Source organism: Pomacea canaliculata, linkage group LG5 (genome assembly GCF_003073045.1).
Source record: "Pomacea canaliculata isolate SZHN2017 linkage group LG5, ASM307304v1, whole genome shotgun sequence".
Taxonomy (NCBI): Eukaryota; Metazoa; Mollusca; class Gastropoda; order Architaenioglossa; family Ampullariidae; genus Pomacea; species Pomacea canaliculata.
In genome coordinates this window covers 13,324,869-13,339,695 of record NC_037594.1, presented here as the reverse complement: position 1 = coordinate 13,339,695, position 14,827 = coordinate 13,324,869, and the positions used below count along the sequence as shown (strand labels likewise).

The following is a 14,827-nucleotide window of genomic DNA, read 5'->3' as shown; positions in this document are numbered from 1 at the left end:
TGAATTATGCAGCAATATGGCAACGTATATATATATTTGTAAGTACCTGTACGACTTAGCCTGCCCACCCGTGTAGGCTACGCTTAGGTATTCTGCCGTCCCTTCTTTAAAATATGCGCGTGTACTTGTTTGCCAAACCGCGTGCAGCAAACAACTTGCTTCTGTTAGCGGTTGTTTTTGGATTTCACCCCTTCTCCATTATATATATGTGAAGAATTCCATGTGATTGATCTTATTTTATATATAAACCTTATACTATATTTATACATTCATCATGAATTATAAATGCAAGTGTGGTCTAAAAGATAACGATGGACTGGATCTGGATAAGTCTCAACTTTCTATTTGTACTTTCAATTCACTTATGCTATCTGAGAATGTGTTTCCACAAATTACTTTACGCTCAGGTGTGAACCCTGAGCATGATCACTGCGTCGTTTGGAGTCTCATGTCGCAAGATGAATTATACTTTTGCGGTCTTTTGACTCTTTTCCACACCCAAATTTGCTTTAAAATATCAAGTACTCACGAGAAATCTTAGTCATCAACCAAGTTTTATATAGTTTCTTTTAACCCGATTTTTTGTATAAAAAGAGCGTTTAGATGAAGTTTTCTCGTTCGCGTTTCCCTAGAAACAAGAGCGTCTAGAAAAAGAGCTAGTCTAACTTGTGTCTAGCTGTGTCTAACTCTCTATGATGGGGTCGGCAAAGCAAGAAGTAATCGTCAAAGATGCGAAGGTTAATGGTCTTATCATCCCTATCTGACAGTGCTGCCATGGTTGATGGGTATGAAAATTAAGGAACACTATGGGTTTCTCCGTTTCCAAGGAAAGAAGGAAAGGCGAATGGTTTTTAAAAAACTGAGTGGGGTATGGGTAAAAGATGGCTGCTAGTAAGAACCTAAGACATGTTGACACGTTCCAGTTTCTCTGTGACGTGACACACAGCAAGAATGTTTCTGTAATTTGAGTAGACGGTGCTGATATCTTATGTCTTATAATCCAACAGCCATGTTTGGGACAAACTATAATGTATACAGTTATGCATGAATTCTTTTACATACAGGTTTGATATACCTAACATGATCGTCGTGTCATTTTGAGTCTTTTGACTAATGTGAGGAAGGAACGTATTACAGAACATTCCTAGAACAAAATGAAACCATAAAATTAGTTCCAGGAAAGGAACGACTATAACTGGATAGACAGAAAACTCCACATTCGCACGAAACACACTATTTATATGACGAAGGAACGAAGACGTCAAGGATGAAGAGCAGAAAGGAAAGAAAAAAAGCACGCGTAATTTTCGGTCTGGTTTGTGACAGACATTGTCCTTCACTGATTCCAAGATTTTTCTGAAACGTCTTTGATACCTCGGGGAAGAATCAGATTTAGAGGCTTCACGACAATCCGGCAGGCGCGGACCGCCGCTTTCTCACGGGGATGATCGATCAGTTTTACATACTGTAATAAACTGTTACTAACGGGGCCATACGTCAAGATCTCTAAACAGTGGAGGCCAACGGGAGGCATAACTTGCGGTGATCCTGCCAGCCCCAGCCGATATCTGTCATCCAATGTGTCCACCTTCTTGTGGCCTTGCTACCTTGGGACGCTGATGGGACAAACAGGTTTCCAGGTGAACACCACGGTTATCGGCATTGCGACCCTGGTGAGTAATCACCTTCACCAAGGTGTTTCTTGCGTGTTTGCGCAGGTCTGGTGCATCACGGAAGTGACGCCGCGGAGGCGCAAACTGTCACCGTCGTCGTCCTTTGTCGTTCGTCTGCTTCATACGAGACAGATGATGCCTGTCTCACCTTTCCTTTGATGTGTACCTGCGTAAAGTCGGTGCATGCTCGTGTCTCTGCCCTGGTCACAAACTTTATAACGTGCATGATCGAAGGATCCGGAAGAAACTGGTGTCTAAACAATGTAAACAGTGTCTCTCATTCCCTGCCTTCCTCCATCTTAAAAAAATCCACGCTATCTGCACGGAAGGCTGCACACTCTTCAGCGATTATATTTAACAGGCACAAAAAAAATGAATTGCTGTGGGGATAAGAATGGACGTTAAAAATTATTCTCTATCCTCGTTTCTAGTGTCTCGTTTTTCTTTTTTAGTTGCAAATGCGAACTCCAAACAGGTGCAAGTTCGTACTAACTTAGAAACTTTGCAGATTTTTAGACATCTACAATCAACCACGTGCTGTGGTGACGAATGAGGAGAGCTACTACTAATGTGTAGATAAATCATATGGAAACGTATTAAACTAGTATGAGACAGTAAAGAGCAAAGCGGTACTCGGCGAGTAAGCAGGAGGACACGACGTCTGCAAGGTGTGATGATTGATTACAAATAAGCCCCTGATTGTCTGAATGCTTAACTGTTATAGTGGGAACTGGGTGTGGTAGGGTCTGACATAAGTCCATCACACTTGTGAGTACAAGGTGATTACACTTCATGTTGTGAAAGCCTAAGCGGTTTATCTACTCAGCTTCGGTTTTCTTACTTCGGTTTCCAATGTCGTCCGCGTTGTTTTTTTTTAAGTGTATTGGAGTTCGTTTAAAATGACGAATAAAGTACCAAACAACTCATTATTTAAAAGGGATACACGCACTTACGATGTGGTTGTCGATAATAACTAATAATTTAATAATTAGCAATAATTAATATAATAATGACATTTTATAATCCTTTTTAAAGAGTGTCAGAATATTGTTTTTCTTGTAGCGATTCGGTTGATGCTGACAGCGAGGCCGTGTGACACAACGAACCACCGATCGCACCCAAACACCATTTTACAAACTTATGACTAAAGAATAATGTGTTGATGTGTTATTACAAAGTATTACCCAGCATTCCAAAAGCAGTCAGCACATTCCATAGCATGCCAGCGAGTCCAAAGCAGCAGTTGCCATGTCAACACAAGGATCACGCTTTACATATCCTCCCCCGCCCTCCCACACCTTACATGATAGGTAGAAGAAGGAATCAATCATTTGGTATGTGGAATTCGGACTCATGGCATGTTTCACATACATTCTTTTAGCATCGTTTTATTTGCGGAAATTCTCCTGTGCATTCCGAAGTGATGAGGTCAGTACTTTATGACAGATCTTTGGTTACATTTTTCGTTAGTCCGCGGTCAATAGTGAACACTCATCAGTCATGCCTGTTTCCAACACCACTATCACCCCTCGACCCTACTTAAGTCACAATGGGTATAGTTTACCTTACGTCATGCAATTAGCGGTTTATGACGGTTATCACCATTTTCTGGCCTGATTTGGTCACAACGGTAAGATCAGTTTGTTAACTAGCGTCGTGCAGGGAATGGATCATTATGGGATGTATTCTGGCCTTATTGTTCATATGCCGTCAACTGTAAAATAAAACTTAAGTTTCTATCATACACCTCGTTGTTAAAGGCGCAGTTTTCTTCATACTCAATTTGAAAATGTTCCGTTAGATTTCTTTCCGCAGAAGATGACATTTCTTATAGTACTTTTCTATAGATAATCACTTCAGATTAAAAACTGTCCTAAGAGGTAATCAACATTGTCTTAAAATGAATTCTATTTAGTTACAGTATTTTTTTCTATTAAAGTAGATCGGAAATGTTTTCTTAACTTTACTAAAAAGAAAACAACTTTTGGACTGTTCTGTTTTGTTACACCTGAGACAAACTGATATTCTATATTACCCTTAAATATTTTATTTTAAAGAGAGAAAATTGTTTGTATTTATAACGGTGGATAAGTTTATTCTTCTACATGCTTGCAGACTAAATGCAGACTTCCTTGCTGTTTTTGTCTGTGCACGTCTGTCCAATAAAAAAATATATTTTGAAAACAAATTTCGCCACTTCTACGTCCACTTGCGATTATTACTCCGCACCATTAAAAGACACAGTCATAGTTTTATCCTTTACCATTTCGCCATAATGAAAACTTACCATCATTCAATAGCTTCAAAACTTCTGCTGTTGTTTTATCAGTTAATATCACTACTTGCCATGTGGTATGTGTGGTAATGTGTGGTATCTTCACGTTGTCTCCTTTGTAAACTCTCATGTGACCAGCACTGATTAGTCAGTGCATTAATATCTGAAGTATTTCAATCAATTCGTTAAAACTTCCGCTCCGTTTATCCACGGCAAGTAATTGTACGTGACCTGAGCTGTAGCTTACTTATACTTATTACTGCATATTCTTTGAAAACTTTAATCGATTTCTTCGAGTTTTTGTTTTTGTTTTGTCAAACATTGGCATTTCCGGTTTATTCGTTTCTGTCGCGATGGTAGTGGCTCGTTGTCGTCGTCCTTATGTGACTTTGGAATATATTCCGTAGTTAAGAAGGTCGAAATCTTAGCATCTCAAATTTTATACTTTATAGCTTCCTGACCATAAGGCCAGAACAATCCACTTGACCAACAGACAAACACGGAGACAGATGGATAGATAAGCAATAGGCATGTCGCTGATACCAGATATCTTAATCAGTTTTCATCATTAACATCACGGTTGCACCGAGGACAGTTGTGACAAGAGCGTGTCGACAGACCATATCGCAGGCTTTCGGTATGCTGACGGATGTCACGATGAGATGATTGCCACGCCTTGATCACTCATCCCGGCACAAAGATACCTTGGATTCCACACCGATTTTGTGGGGTCTTGACATGCCGCAGTAATTAACTGATTAAGATTCAACCCATATGATGAAGGTGGGCACTACAGCAGATGGCCCCCTCGACCAACCTCCAAGTGTCATGTGATGCACAGCTCAATTTTTGAGATTGAGTTCGCCTCACTTTGGTATTACAAAAATGAATAACTCAGTTTTACGCGTGGTTTGTAAACATTTTGTCACCACATCCGTGTGTGTAATCTAGTAATATTTACCAGTACAAGCCTTTATACGCGTAATTACATCAGCGCAAAGACTGCCCATTGTTTAATAGGCATCACATACTTCGAAATATTAATTAAAGTTATGAAAGTCTGCAAAAACCGAAGAACAAACTAACAATACTTATTCACACAGCGTGTAATCAAGCATAACATTCATTTGGATCATTTAAAAAAATTTCCGCAACAGTCATCGTTCTTCGTCTTTCTTCTTTTCTTCTTTCTTTACTTTCTCGACTATACTAAAAGAAAAGAAAGAAAGAAAGACGTGTCAGCGTGATAAGGTTGAGGATTTGACGAGAAGGACAAGTAATGAGAGAGCTTGGTTGACGAATGATGATTGATGGCCGACGTACATCGAGACCTTATGTAGACGTTACAAGGTCGGAAAAAGACGTAATTAAGATGAAAGGGATGGACGAAACAAACCCGCAGACAGAACAACCATGTGGGGCGCACACTAGCGACTTCTTGGGCTCAAGACATCCTACCGCCACCCCATCTTGATAGCATTTTATGCAGATGTCTGGTGAGACAGGCTGCAAATCGGCAAAAAGGCAGTCGTGGTCTGCTCACCATGTCACCGCGACATTTGCCTCCAGCTCGTAAGCTTTACTTTTTCTGTATCGATCTCTTTTGATTTTCCCATCTTCCTCTCTCTTTCACCCTTCCTCCTCCCTCCCCGTGCACCGATGTCAACAAGGATGAGAGCGAGTCCGGCGCAGTGGCGACAAAGCGCTTGGCGTGTATTCACTTCCGTCCTACGGGCTTGTCTCTTCATTCAATAGACTTGTCTTGCGCAGACGTGCGCGGCGTGTGGGGATGCACTCGATGCACCTGTCACTGCCACCTGTAGTGAGAGCAAGCGAGCGGCGCCGACGCCAGCACGTGCTTATCACGCAAACCATCGACACAGACACTAACGAGGACGTGTCTTTGTCAAGACAAAGAAAGAAAGAAATGAACAAAGAGTGATGCAGACAGACACATACACTAAAAATACAAAGACCCACCGTCAGAGACGGAGACAAGGGAAACGAAGGCAGACAAAAGAAATCTACTGGGCATACACAAACTTTGCTCAGGGGAGAAAAAAGGGTGTTTTTCGTGTATATGTTCATTTTACGTTCGCACATGTGTGTGTTCGTGTGCGTCTAGGTAGGCGCGTGTGCGCAAGCGTAAACGCGTGAAGTATGTAACAGCATACCAGGTAGTCGTGCGTTCACCTGCAAGCTTCATGTTGAGCGCTGACAGCCCCAACCGTAAAGCAGGTAATTTAAGCCGCTCCTCGACAACATGCTCCTTTTTGCCAACAACATACTTAACAAGCCGCTGTCACTGCCTTTGAATTAAGTATAATGAGCTGTCGCTGGGCTGCGCGAGGCTACAAGACGGAAGAGCCGTTTCAGATGTAAATTTTTTCAATCCCTTTCCGTTCTGCTTCTGTGTTTTTGCCCTTCGCCCTGGTGTTTAAACGGCGAAGGGGTCTGTTAAAGCGGCATAGAGAGCATTTCCACACGGCGTCCAGAGGGATATGCAGAGGAGATGTAAGGTCCGTAAGGGTCGGACGTTTGCGCGCGGTTTGCTCGCCCTGAAGCAGACGATCGATAGGTTGAAGGAGATTCTTGTGTCACTCCATCACTTTAAAAAACTTATTTTACAAAAATTCTCTCGTGTGTGTGTGTGTGCGCGCGCCCGCCCGCCCTGCATACACAACATGAGCGGGAACATGAAATTGGGTCGGATGGACAGACGGTATGGATGGACTGTCTCAGCTCATTTGTCTTGCATGCGCTTTACGAACGTGATCTGCAGGCCCCGAGTGCTAGGCACCACCGTACTGTGCGACAAAAACACAACGCCAAACGTTGTAAGCACGTGGTCTGTGGAGAGACGTCACAACACCAGGTACACGAGGCCACGGGTCTTGTCACACCTGTTCACGTAACTCTTTGTCCGACTTTCGGCTCTGGTATGCCGGTGGAAACGCTCACATGCCGACAGAACTGCGTCTGTCTGACGTCGTGTTTGTCCGAGTCTGACGACTGTACTGCAGGCGTTGAGTGCTTCTGCTCTTCGGATGGAGTCAGACATGAGTGCGTATGTTGATGACCCGCAGCGGTCAGCGCCTGGTAACTTTAATCAGCATCTCGCCATTGCCTTAGAATTTACCAATAGGGTTTGTTTCGCTTTACTCTCGCAATTAAACCATCTGTGCACTCGATTTATCTCAACCTGTTGTTTTGCATGCGAGTGTGTTGGAGGGGGTGGGTGGGTTGTTGTTGTTGTTTTGTGTTGTTGTTGTTGTTGTTGTTGTCTTATACAGTTAAGATTACTGATTGTACACCGGTATATATATATATGTAAGTTTTATTCCGCTAAAATGTCTCATACACGCAGGTATTTTGCGTAACCATTAAAATTCTCGTGAATTCGGAAAAACAAAGGGTTTTTTTCGCCTTACAGCTGCACTTTTGCTGTGGCATCAGCCATTCTTTTTTACTCATGGCTGTTTCTATCAACCCACAGTCATTTGCTAAATTTTTTTGTCTTAAAGGTCTCACAATACCGACTTAAGCAAAGAACAATGCAGCGTGAGCAAGTAAAGCGTCTGTGTTTTAAATATGTATGAATGCAGACAACATTGCGTAGACTTTCAGGCTAATAGGATCTTTAGTCTATCTTTTTTTTTTTATATCAAATAGACTGTCTCAAAACAATCCCAACCAAACGAAAAAGACTAGACAATATTTAAAGACACACCCGAGTGCAAGATATTGTTTGGAAGTGAGTTTCGATATTAAAGCCACTACTAATAGAAATCTCAGTGGAAACATCTTGATTTAAGGAGATACAAACTTTTGAACATTGAATCCTCTAGGTTTTGGAAACTTCCCATATGTCAGCTCGCTGACTGGACTATCGCCCACTGACTGCGGCCTTCAGTGATGTCATCGGTAAGAATTTTTTCTAAGAAAAATAAACGAGTAATTAAAAATTCTGTATTTTTCTAACGAACTATTACCATATTAACTTACTAGAACTTTGTAGCTTCATGTCATTATGATCCATAAGCATCTACATAAAATTTTAAAATACATGAAACAAACGCAGATTTACCACGCTGATTTTTTTTTTTTAAAAACTCTTTATTGTCTATTAAAATGGAGAGTGTCCTCTGCTCTACGAAAAAATAAAAAAAAGACATAAAGCATACAGCATATGATTCCGAAAACCATTCTATTTGAAGAAGATGTTTGTTGCCAATATTTGTAAATCAACCTATAATAAACTCCTGTAAACAGAGACAAAAACAAACTGACAACAACAACAAAAAAAAGAAGAGCAGATATACTGATACACAGATGGGTAGATGAATGAATGGATTTGGATAAGCTGATAAAGTAAACTGACAGACAAAGCTGCATAACTCCTCAACTCCTCTCCTCCCCCGCATCGTCCTTTAAAAGAAAAAAAGTTGAGGTTTTGGTGAGAAAGCAGCGGAAAGTATGTCGTCTGTCAGCACGTTGCGTGAAAGTTTGTGTTGCCAAAATGCTGCAGTTGATTTGTGAGAAGGTAGTTAGGCACTCAACGCCGGGGGTGAGCAGGAGGTGGAGAAAGAATATAAATTTCGATTTTGATTTTACACATTAACTTATTATTTGATAAAACATTCTAGACTGTAATATGATAATAAGTTCCAAACAGGAAAATTCCTGGACAGCTGCATGAAAATAGGTAGTAGTAATTAAAACTGTGTATACTAAAGTCTGCACGGGAAGTTTTCTTGCATTTAAAAAGACAAAGGACACATTAATCCTGACGCCAGTCGAAGTATTAGTACTAGTCCAAATTGTGCTTATCGCATAAAAATGCATTCTAAGGTAGAGTCTAAAAACAAACATGTCTGAACGCTCATACTTGTTAAACATACACAGATATCGGTGCACAACCATAAACATTATTATGCCTATGTGTATGAGAAACTAGCGTTTGGGGGAGAGGGAGAAGAGAGAGAAAGAGTTAGAGATTAAAAGAGAGGTTGAAAGAGGGTGTGATGATAGTGAAGATGTGAGCGATGTGTGCGTGTATGTGCATGAGCCTGATAGCGAAAGCAAGTGAGCTTGGGTTCACGGCGCGTTCACCAGTCTTTCTACAATTCTACCCACGTTTGTGAGCAGTTAGGCCCAAACACTCGCTTGATGGTGCATATGTGTATGTGTGTACATCGATTTACCATCAAGTTTTGTACGAGTGCATATAGGTGATTATTTTCGTGTGTATTCTAGAGAGAGAGAGAGAGATGGGATACGGAGACTCCATAACTGTCTGTGCTGATATGCATCTGTGCGTGTGTGCAATTTTTCTATCGTTCTTTTTCATTCTTCGCATTTTTTCCCTAACAAATCGTTGAAGTATTCTCTCCAGCATATAGACACACTATTTATGATAACCGTTATATATGCTTACTAACACTGTTGGTAAGTGCTAAACTATATATTTCACATACTCAAGAAAAACTATCATTATTACAGACGTCTAGCAATGCCACAAAAATCCTTTGGTGCGAGATCTTTTGAAAATGGAGGATATAAAGCGGCCCCCATTTATCAATTTTTAAAGGGCGTTAGACTTGATCTCCTCGCTTTTATTTTCAAGAGAGAGGCTGACTTTTAAACGAGCACTTAAAAAAATGTAGTTTCATGGGAAGAAGAAAGCAGATGCGTATAAAAGTCAGCACAGTGTATCGACTGGTCGCGCACAGATTAACGAGCGAGTGAAAAGGCCCTGCAAGCCCGGCCTGTCGCCATTACCCGACGTCAGCAGTTCAAACCTGTCTTGTGTAAGCAATAAAGATTGGAGGATAAGGGGCGGTCGTAACGCTGCTGCTCCGATACGATCTGCACCACTAGTTTCACTCCTAGGCACCGATGCTCACTTTTTGATGCTTACCCGCCTAAGCCATTTCACCTGCCAATAAAGGCCTGTTTGAAAATATTACGCCAGTCGCTCTTCTTACCATCATACATCGTTAATCCAGACGCCGTCTTGTTCGAATGAGCACTATGTATGTATAAAGTGGAGGGGATGATGGGTGGAGGTGGCAGTGAATAGGGAGGGAGTTGAGGAGGCGAGTAGCGGAGGACAATGAGAATCAGGCATACCTGGACAAAGCCGCCACCTTGTCAGAGTCTCCTTCTTTCTGGTCAGAAAAGGTTGACATATCACGACACACAAGCGTTTGTCTCACACATTTTTTCACATCCTCGTGAAAGGCGACTATGAGACAGTGGTCGGAATCAGTCAGGTTCCTACCGTTTGTACGCTAGCACATATTTAATTCCTCCCCCAGAGATAGACAGCACACCGATTCACACACACACATACACACACAGATAGCATACCGACTATCTCTCTCTCTCACACACACACACACACATAGACATATATATTTCATCAGTTTATATGTATAAATGCACCCATGCGAGTATGCAAGCTGAATATCTATGAAATGAATGACTACATGTTAATTACAGAAACCTCTACCTTTTTGTTTTATTAATCATTAGTTAATCAAAAACAGTTCACTGTACACGATGATGATTGAGTGCGTAGCGTGGAACTTAACAAAGCCTGGAGTATCTTTTGTTCTGCCTCAATGGCTGATATTGTTTGTGATAAAATTGCAAGTTCTACTTCCAGCATCTGCCTCAGCCTTTACACGAGCAGTCAGGGTTCATTGTTCACCCTTCTGAGAGAAACCAGCATGAAGCTGAAATGTTGAATATCAAGATGTTTGCTGTGGACCTTCATGCTAATCCCGCCAAGAAAACAAAGTGAGTATTCGGCAAAAACGAGGAGAAAGAAGAAAAAGAAAGAAGAAAGAAGAAAAAAAGAGAAAGTGCGCTTGTTAGTACGGCATTTGTTAGAAGGCCTCGTAACATTTCTGACACGCATAAAAATAATATATAGGCTATTCTAATTCCCTCCATTTTTTACCTGCCTGTGCTTAACCATTAATTGTGTTTTGTGTAATCTTTGTTTCTTCGTCTAGTCTCAACTGTAGACTCTGGTTTTCTGTTTCTTTTTCATTCATTTTAGCAGCATTCCTAATTTGCAGACTTTGTTTTGCGGTTGGCAGCTTCGATGGGTAAGTATTTCCAATAGTTAAGCAGATAAATACGCATTCGCTGATTTATTTTCTTTGGCGTCTGTATAATTAGCTAGCTCTTTTATTTTTTATTTATTTATTTATTTATTTTTTATACTGATCATTTAACGGGGATTTGATTGACAGAGCGCTTGGCTGACGGCTATTCGCGGTTGATTGGTTGTGAATATTGGCTTCTTTGAAAGAAAAGTTTAGAAGTTCAAGATTAACGACCGTTAACCGTTATAAAATGCTGTAGAATATTAAGAAGTCATAATTATGCACTCAGTGTATGCCTAGTCGTATTTATGTATGAATGTGAGCACACTTGTGTGTGTGTGTGTACATATATATTTGTTCATGCCTTTGTTTATGTTTCATTTTGCTTTTTCTACAATGACTTTTGCGTTTTTTAAAGGTAAAAAATAATGTCGATGGCATTGAGTTGTTTCGACTGTTTTTGTTTTTTGTTTTTTTTTTTACCAGTTTCACACACACACACACACTCACACTCAAGATTAAAAAGGAGGTGGATGATACTCCTCATTCTGCCACCTACATGAAAGAACTTAATGGCCTCGTAGAATAAAGTGGTCGTGTTTTGCACGCTCCATGTTTTGCTGTCGTTATCAACAGTAATGATGTGAAATACATACTGAGACAAGCGCCAGCGGTCAGCCGCAGACGATAGATAACCGATAACCACTCTTTACTTTGTGGTATTTAAAAGTAAGACTTTTTCTGTAACTCAGATATAATATTCTGATTTTATGACAATAATATTAGACCCAAACGTCTGAATTATGATAATGATCTACTCAAGTATTCTTTATGCTAATGATACATACAGGCAAGCCTGACATGATGTAATCAAGGATCGTTATATAATATTTTCATGGTATAGTCTCTCATCTCCTGTGTGCTATATCTCATATAATTAAGCATCTCTTTGCGATATTTGTAATATAATTAAAAACCGCTTCATGATATATGTGATATAATTAAACATATGTCATGACCTGTATGCTGTTTGAGGTATATAACCAAGATTCTCTTACGCTATGTTTGTGGAGTAATCCATTATCTCTTGTGTAATAGTTCTGATTAATTTGCTCATCCCTTGTGTGATATTTCTGGTGAAACTAGGTATTACATATATGCTATTTGTGACATGATCACTTATCACTTTGTAACATTTATGATACAGTTAATCATCAATGGTATGTTTCAGCTGTAATCAGGCATCACTTTTTCGCTATAATTCGACACAGTCAATAGCACCCGCTGTGATGTAATAAATCAGCACCAGCAAGCTGTGTGTGATGTAATATAATAATAAGTAATAGTAAATAAGGCATTTATAAAGCGCCTACTCGCCACACACACACTGTATATATATATAAGGTTACCTGCAGCGTCTGGTGTTTCGAGTCCCTCGAAGGTCTTGCTGGTCATGGCCATGAGGGCATCGAGCGGCGACACGCCTGACTTGCCGGTCTTAGCGGCGCGTAGCCTGGGGGACGGCTCGTCGTCGTCCACGCTGATTTCCTCGTCATCATCGTCATCGTTGTCAATGTCCTGATACGTATCGCCACCGTCGTCAGACGAGATCTCGGTGTCCGGGCTGCTGGGACTGGGTGCCCAGGGTCGCACGATCCGCGCGCCGTTGACACTGACGGCCGACACGTGGATGCGAGCGGAGGGGGAGAGATTAGGAGGGTACGAGTGGGAAGGGGATGCGGCCGTTATTGGAGTTCTGTCTATGCTACTGCTGTTGCTGCTATTGTTGTTATTATTGTTGTTGTTAATGATGTTGCCACTGGCAGTCTGGCCTCTATTTTTATTTATTCCGCTCTTCGACGCTGTCCTCGACTTGCTGGCGGAGGTGGCGATGCTGCTGCCTTGTCCCGCCTGCAGCTTGGCCACATCCTCCTTGTCCACCTCGCCACCCAGGATATCCTTGATGCAGAAGGACGTGAAGGGCTTGTTGGCGACCGGACGGCGGGGCGGAGGCAGCCTTGCCAATGCCAGGCGCCGGATGGGATCGTAGGGTGAAGCCAGCAGCTGGTGATGATGGTGGTGATGATGATGGTGATGACTAGGATGCAGGTGGTAGTGCCGGCGCTCTGCGGTGGTCAATGCCAGGGGAAGGGGCAGCGGGCTGCCAGAGTCTCGCCCGGCCCCCAGACTTGCCATGGTGGTAAGCATTGACCAGGGTTCCAGTCTCGGCGAGGGACTCGTGGCGCAGATTGTCAATACTGAAGTCACGTGGTTCTCTGCTGAGTTCTGGATGTCCTCGTCAGGGAAACGCAGTCGCGGGACTGCTACAGATTACTTGTGAGTGCAGTCTTCTCCTCCGTGATATCCAAGCTGTGGTATGTCACTGAGACGGTCTTAGAATACGATATTAACCTTGGTGCATTTCAGTTAACATTTGTAACATTTCAGATAACATTATAATTTCAGTCTTGCGACACTTTTGTAATTTTCTACCAACACAGGTTATCTCTCCAGGCAAGATCAAATGTCGTGTACACCCAGCCTGATTCGGAAGGGCATGCGCGATTGATAGGCTAATGAAGTTGACATGACGGACAGAGGTCGGTCGCAGAAAAGAGGTTCGATGAGTGTTCCTGGGCGTGTAAGCCAATCACCACGCGCAGAGAGCTTGCAGCCTGCCAAAGCAAAAGTACAAGGTGTCGTCTTCTTAAGTAGCTGCAACAGATCATTTGTAGTCAGTAGACAGTGTCGGTTAACTGACACGAAAACCCATGACTGCCTGTTGCATGGCATTCACGCCCTGTCTTTACCAACTCGACCGCGGCGGCTTCTGGATGTCACTGCGCATGTCACTGAGGCAGATAACCCCTTGTCTGCCACTCTTAGACCAGAGAATCAACCCTCCCAAATGTTCCTGGGAGTGTTGTCTGTGGATCAAGGCTTGCCGATGATGTCGATGATGACGACAATACGAACTTGTGCACGCCGTCCAGAATTATCTCCTCGTGGTGCTGACGGTAGTTGTGCGAGGTTTCTGGCAGCCAACACTTTTCGGTCGCATGAAACACATCCGCACTCATCACTCACCTTCCGTGCACTCCAACGCACGACGATTAACACGTTGAAAAAAAGTTGCGCCGTCAGATACAGAAGAACCGAGCGATTATCAGCCTCCACCGCCACATTCTCCCGTCAGCGGATTCCAGCGTGCATAGCTCCAGCCAAGCTGTGATGGGATGGATGGCAGGCAGGTAACGTGTCTGGCCCCGATGTACACCAGCGCGGCATGTCAAACACGGGGTAGGTAGGGAGGAAAGGGTGGGGGGCCGATGTCGCGACTTCTTTTCTTTGCCCTGGGATTACCGTCCTCCGCCGCCAGCTCAAACAATAAATGTTCGCTTGTTGCTTTTCACGGTCGTCTCCCCCCTCCGCTCACACTCACACACACCTTCCGTCTCTTTCGCTTGTAAACAAACGAGGTTTGGCTCGTCTGCTTTTGGCCGGTGCTCTAGGAACAAGCATGACAACTCAGCCACGGCCGCACCTCCTCCGATTCTTGGCCCTTGGCGCAGGACGGGAGGAGCGAGCGAGGCGGGTCCAGAAGGCGTGTTTTTGCCGGGCGAAGGGCGGGACTATTTTGCAGGCCGCGCGTGCGTCCTCCGTGCGCCGTTTGCTTGCCAAGGGTGCTAATCAGACAGGCGCGCGCTGGAGCCGCGAGTAATCAGCCCGTGCGGCAGACCGGTATGCGGCTTGCTTCCTCC

The 14,827-nt window shown here is 42.8% G+C and overlaps 1 protein-coding gene across 1 annotated transcript in view; it reads right to left on the bottom strand.

Annotated features, from left to right (window-relative positions):
* LOC112564330 (homeobox protein HMX3-like) overlaps positions 1-14,563 on the bottom strand; it is a 38,402-nt gene extending 23,839 nt beyond the window's left edge. The window contains exon 1 of the mRNA XM_025239058.1: positions 12,476-14,563. Coding sequence (XP_025094843.1) covers positions 12,476-13,274 — 799 coding nt within the window. The 5' untranslated portion in view covers positions 13,275-14,563. The remainder of the gene's footprint in view (positions 1-12,475) is intronic.
* Positions 14,564-14,827: the final 264 nt, after the last annotated feature.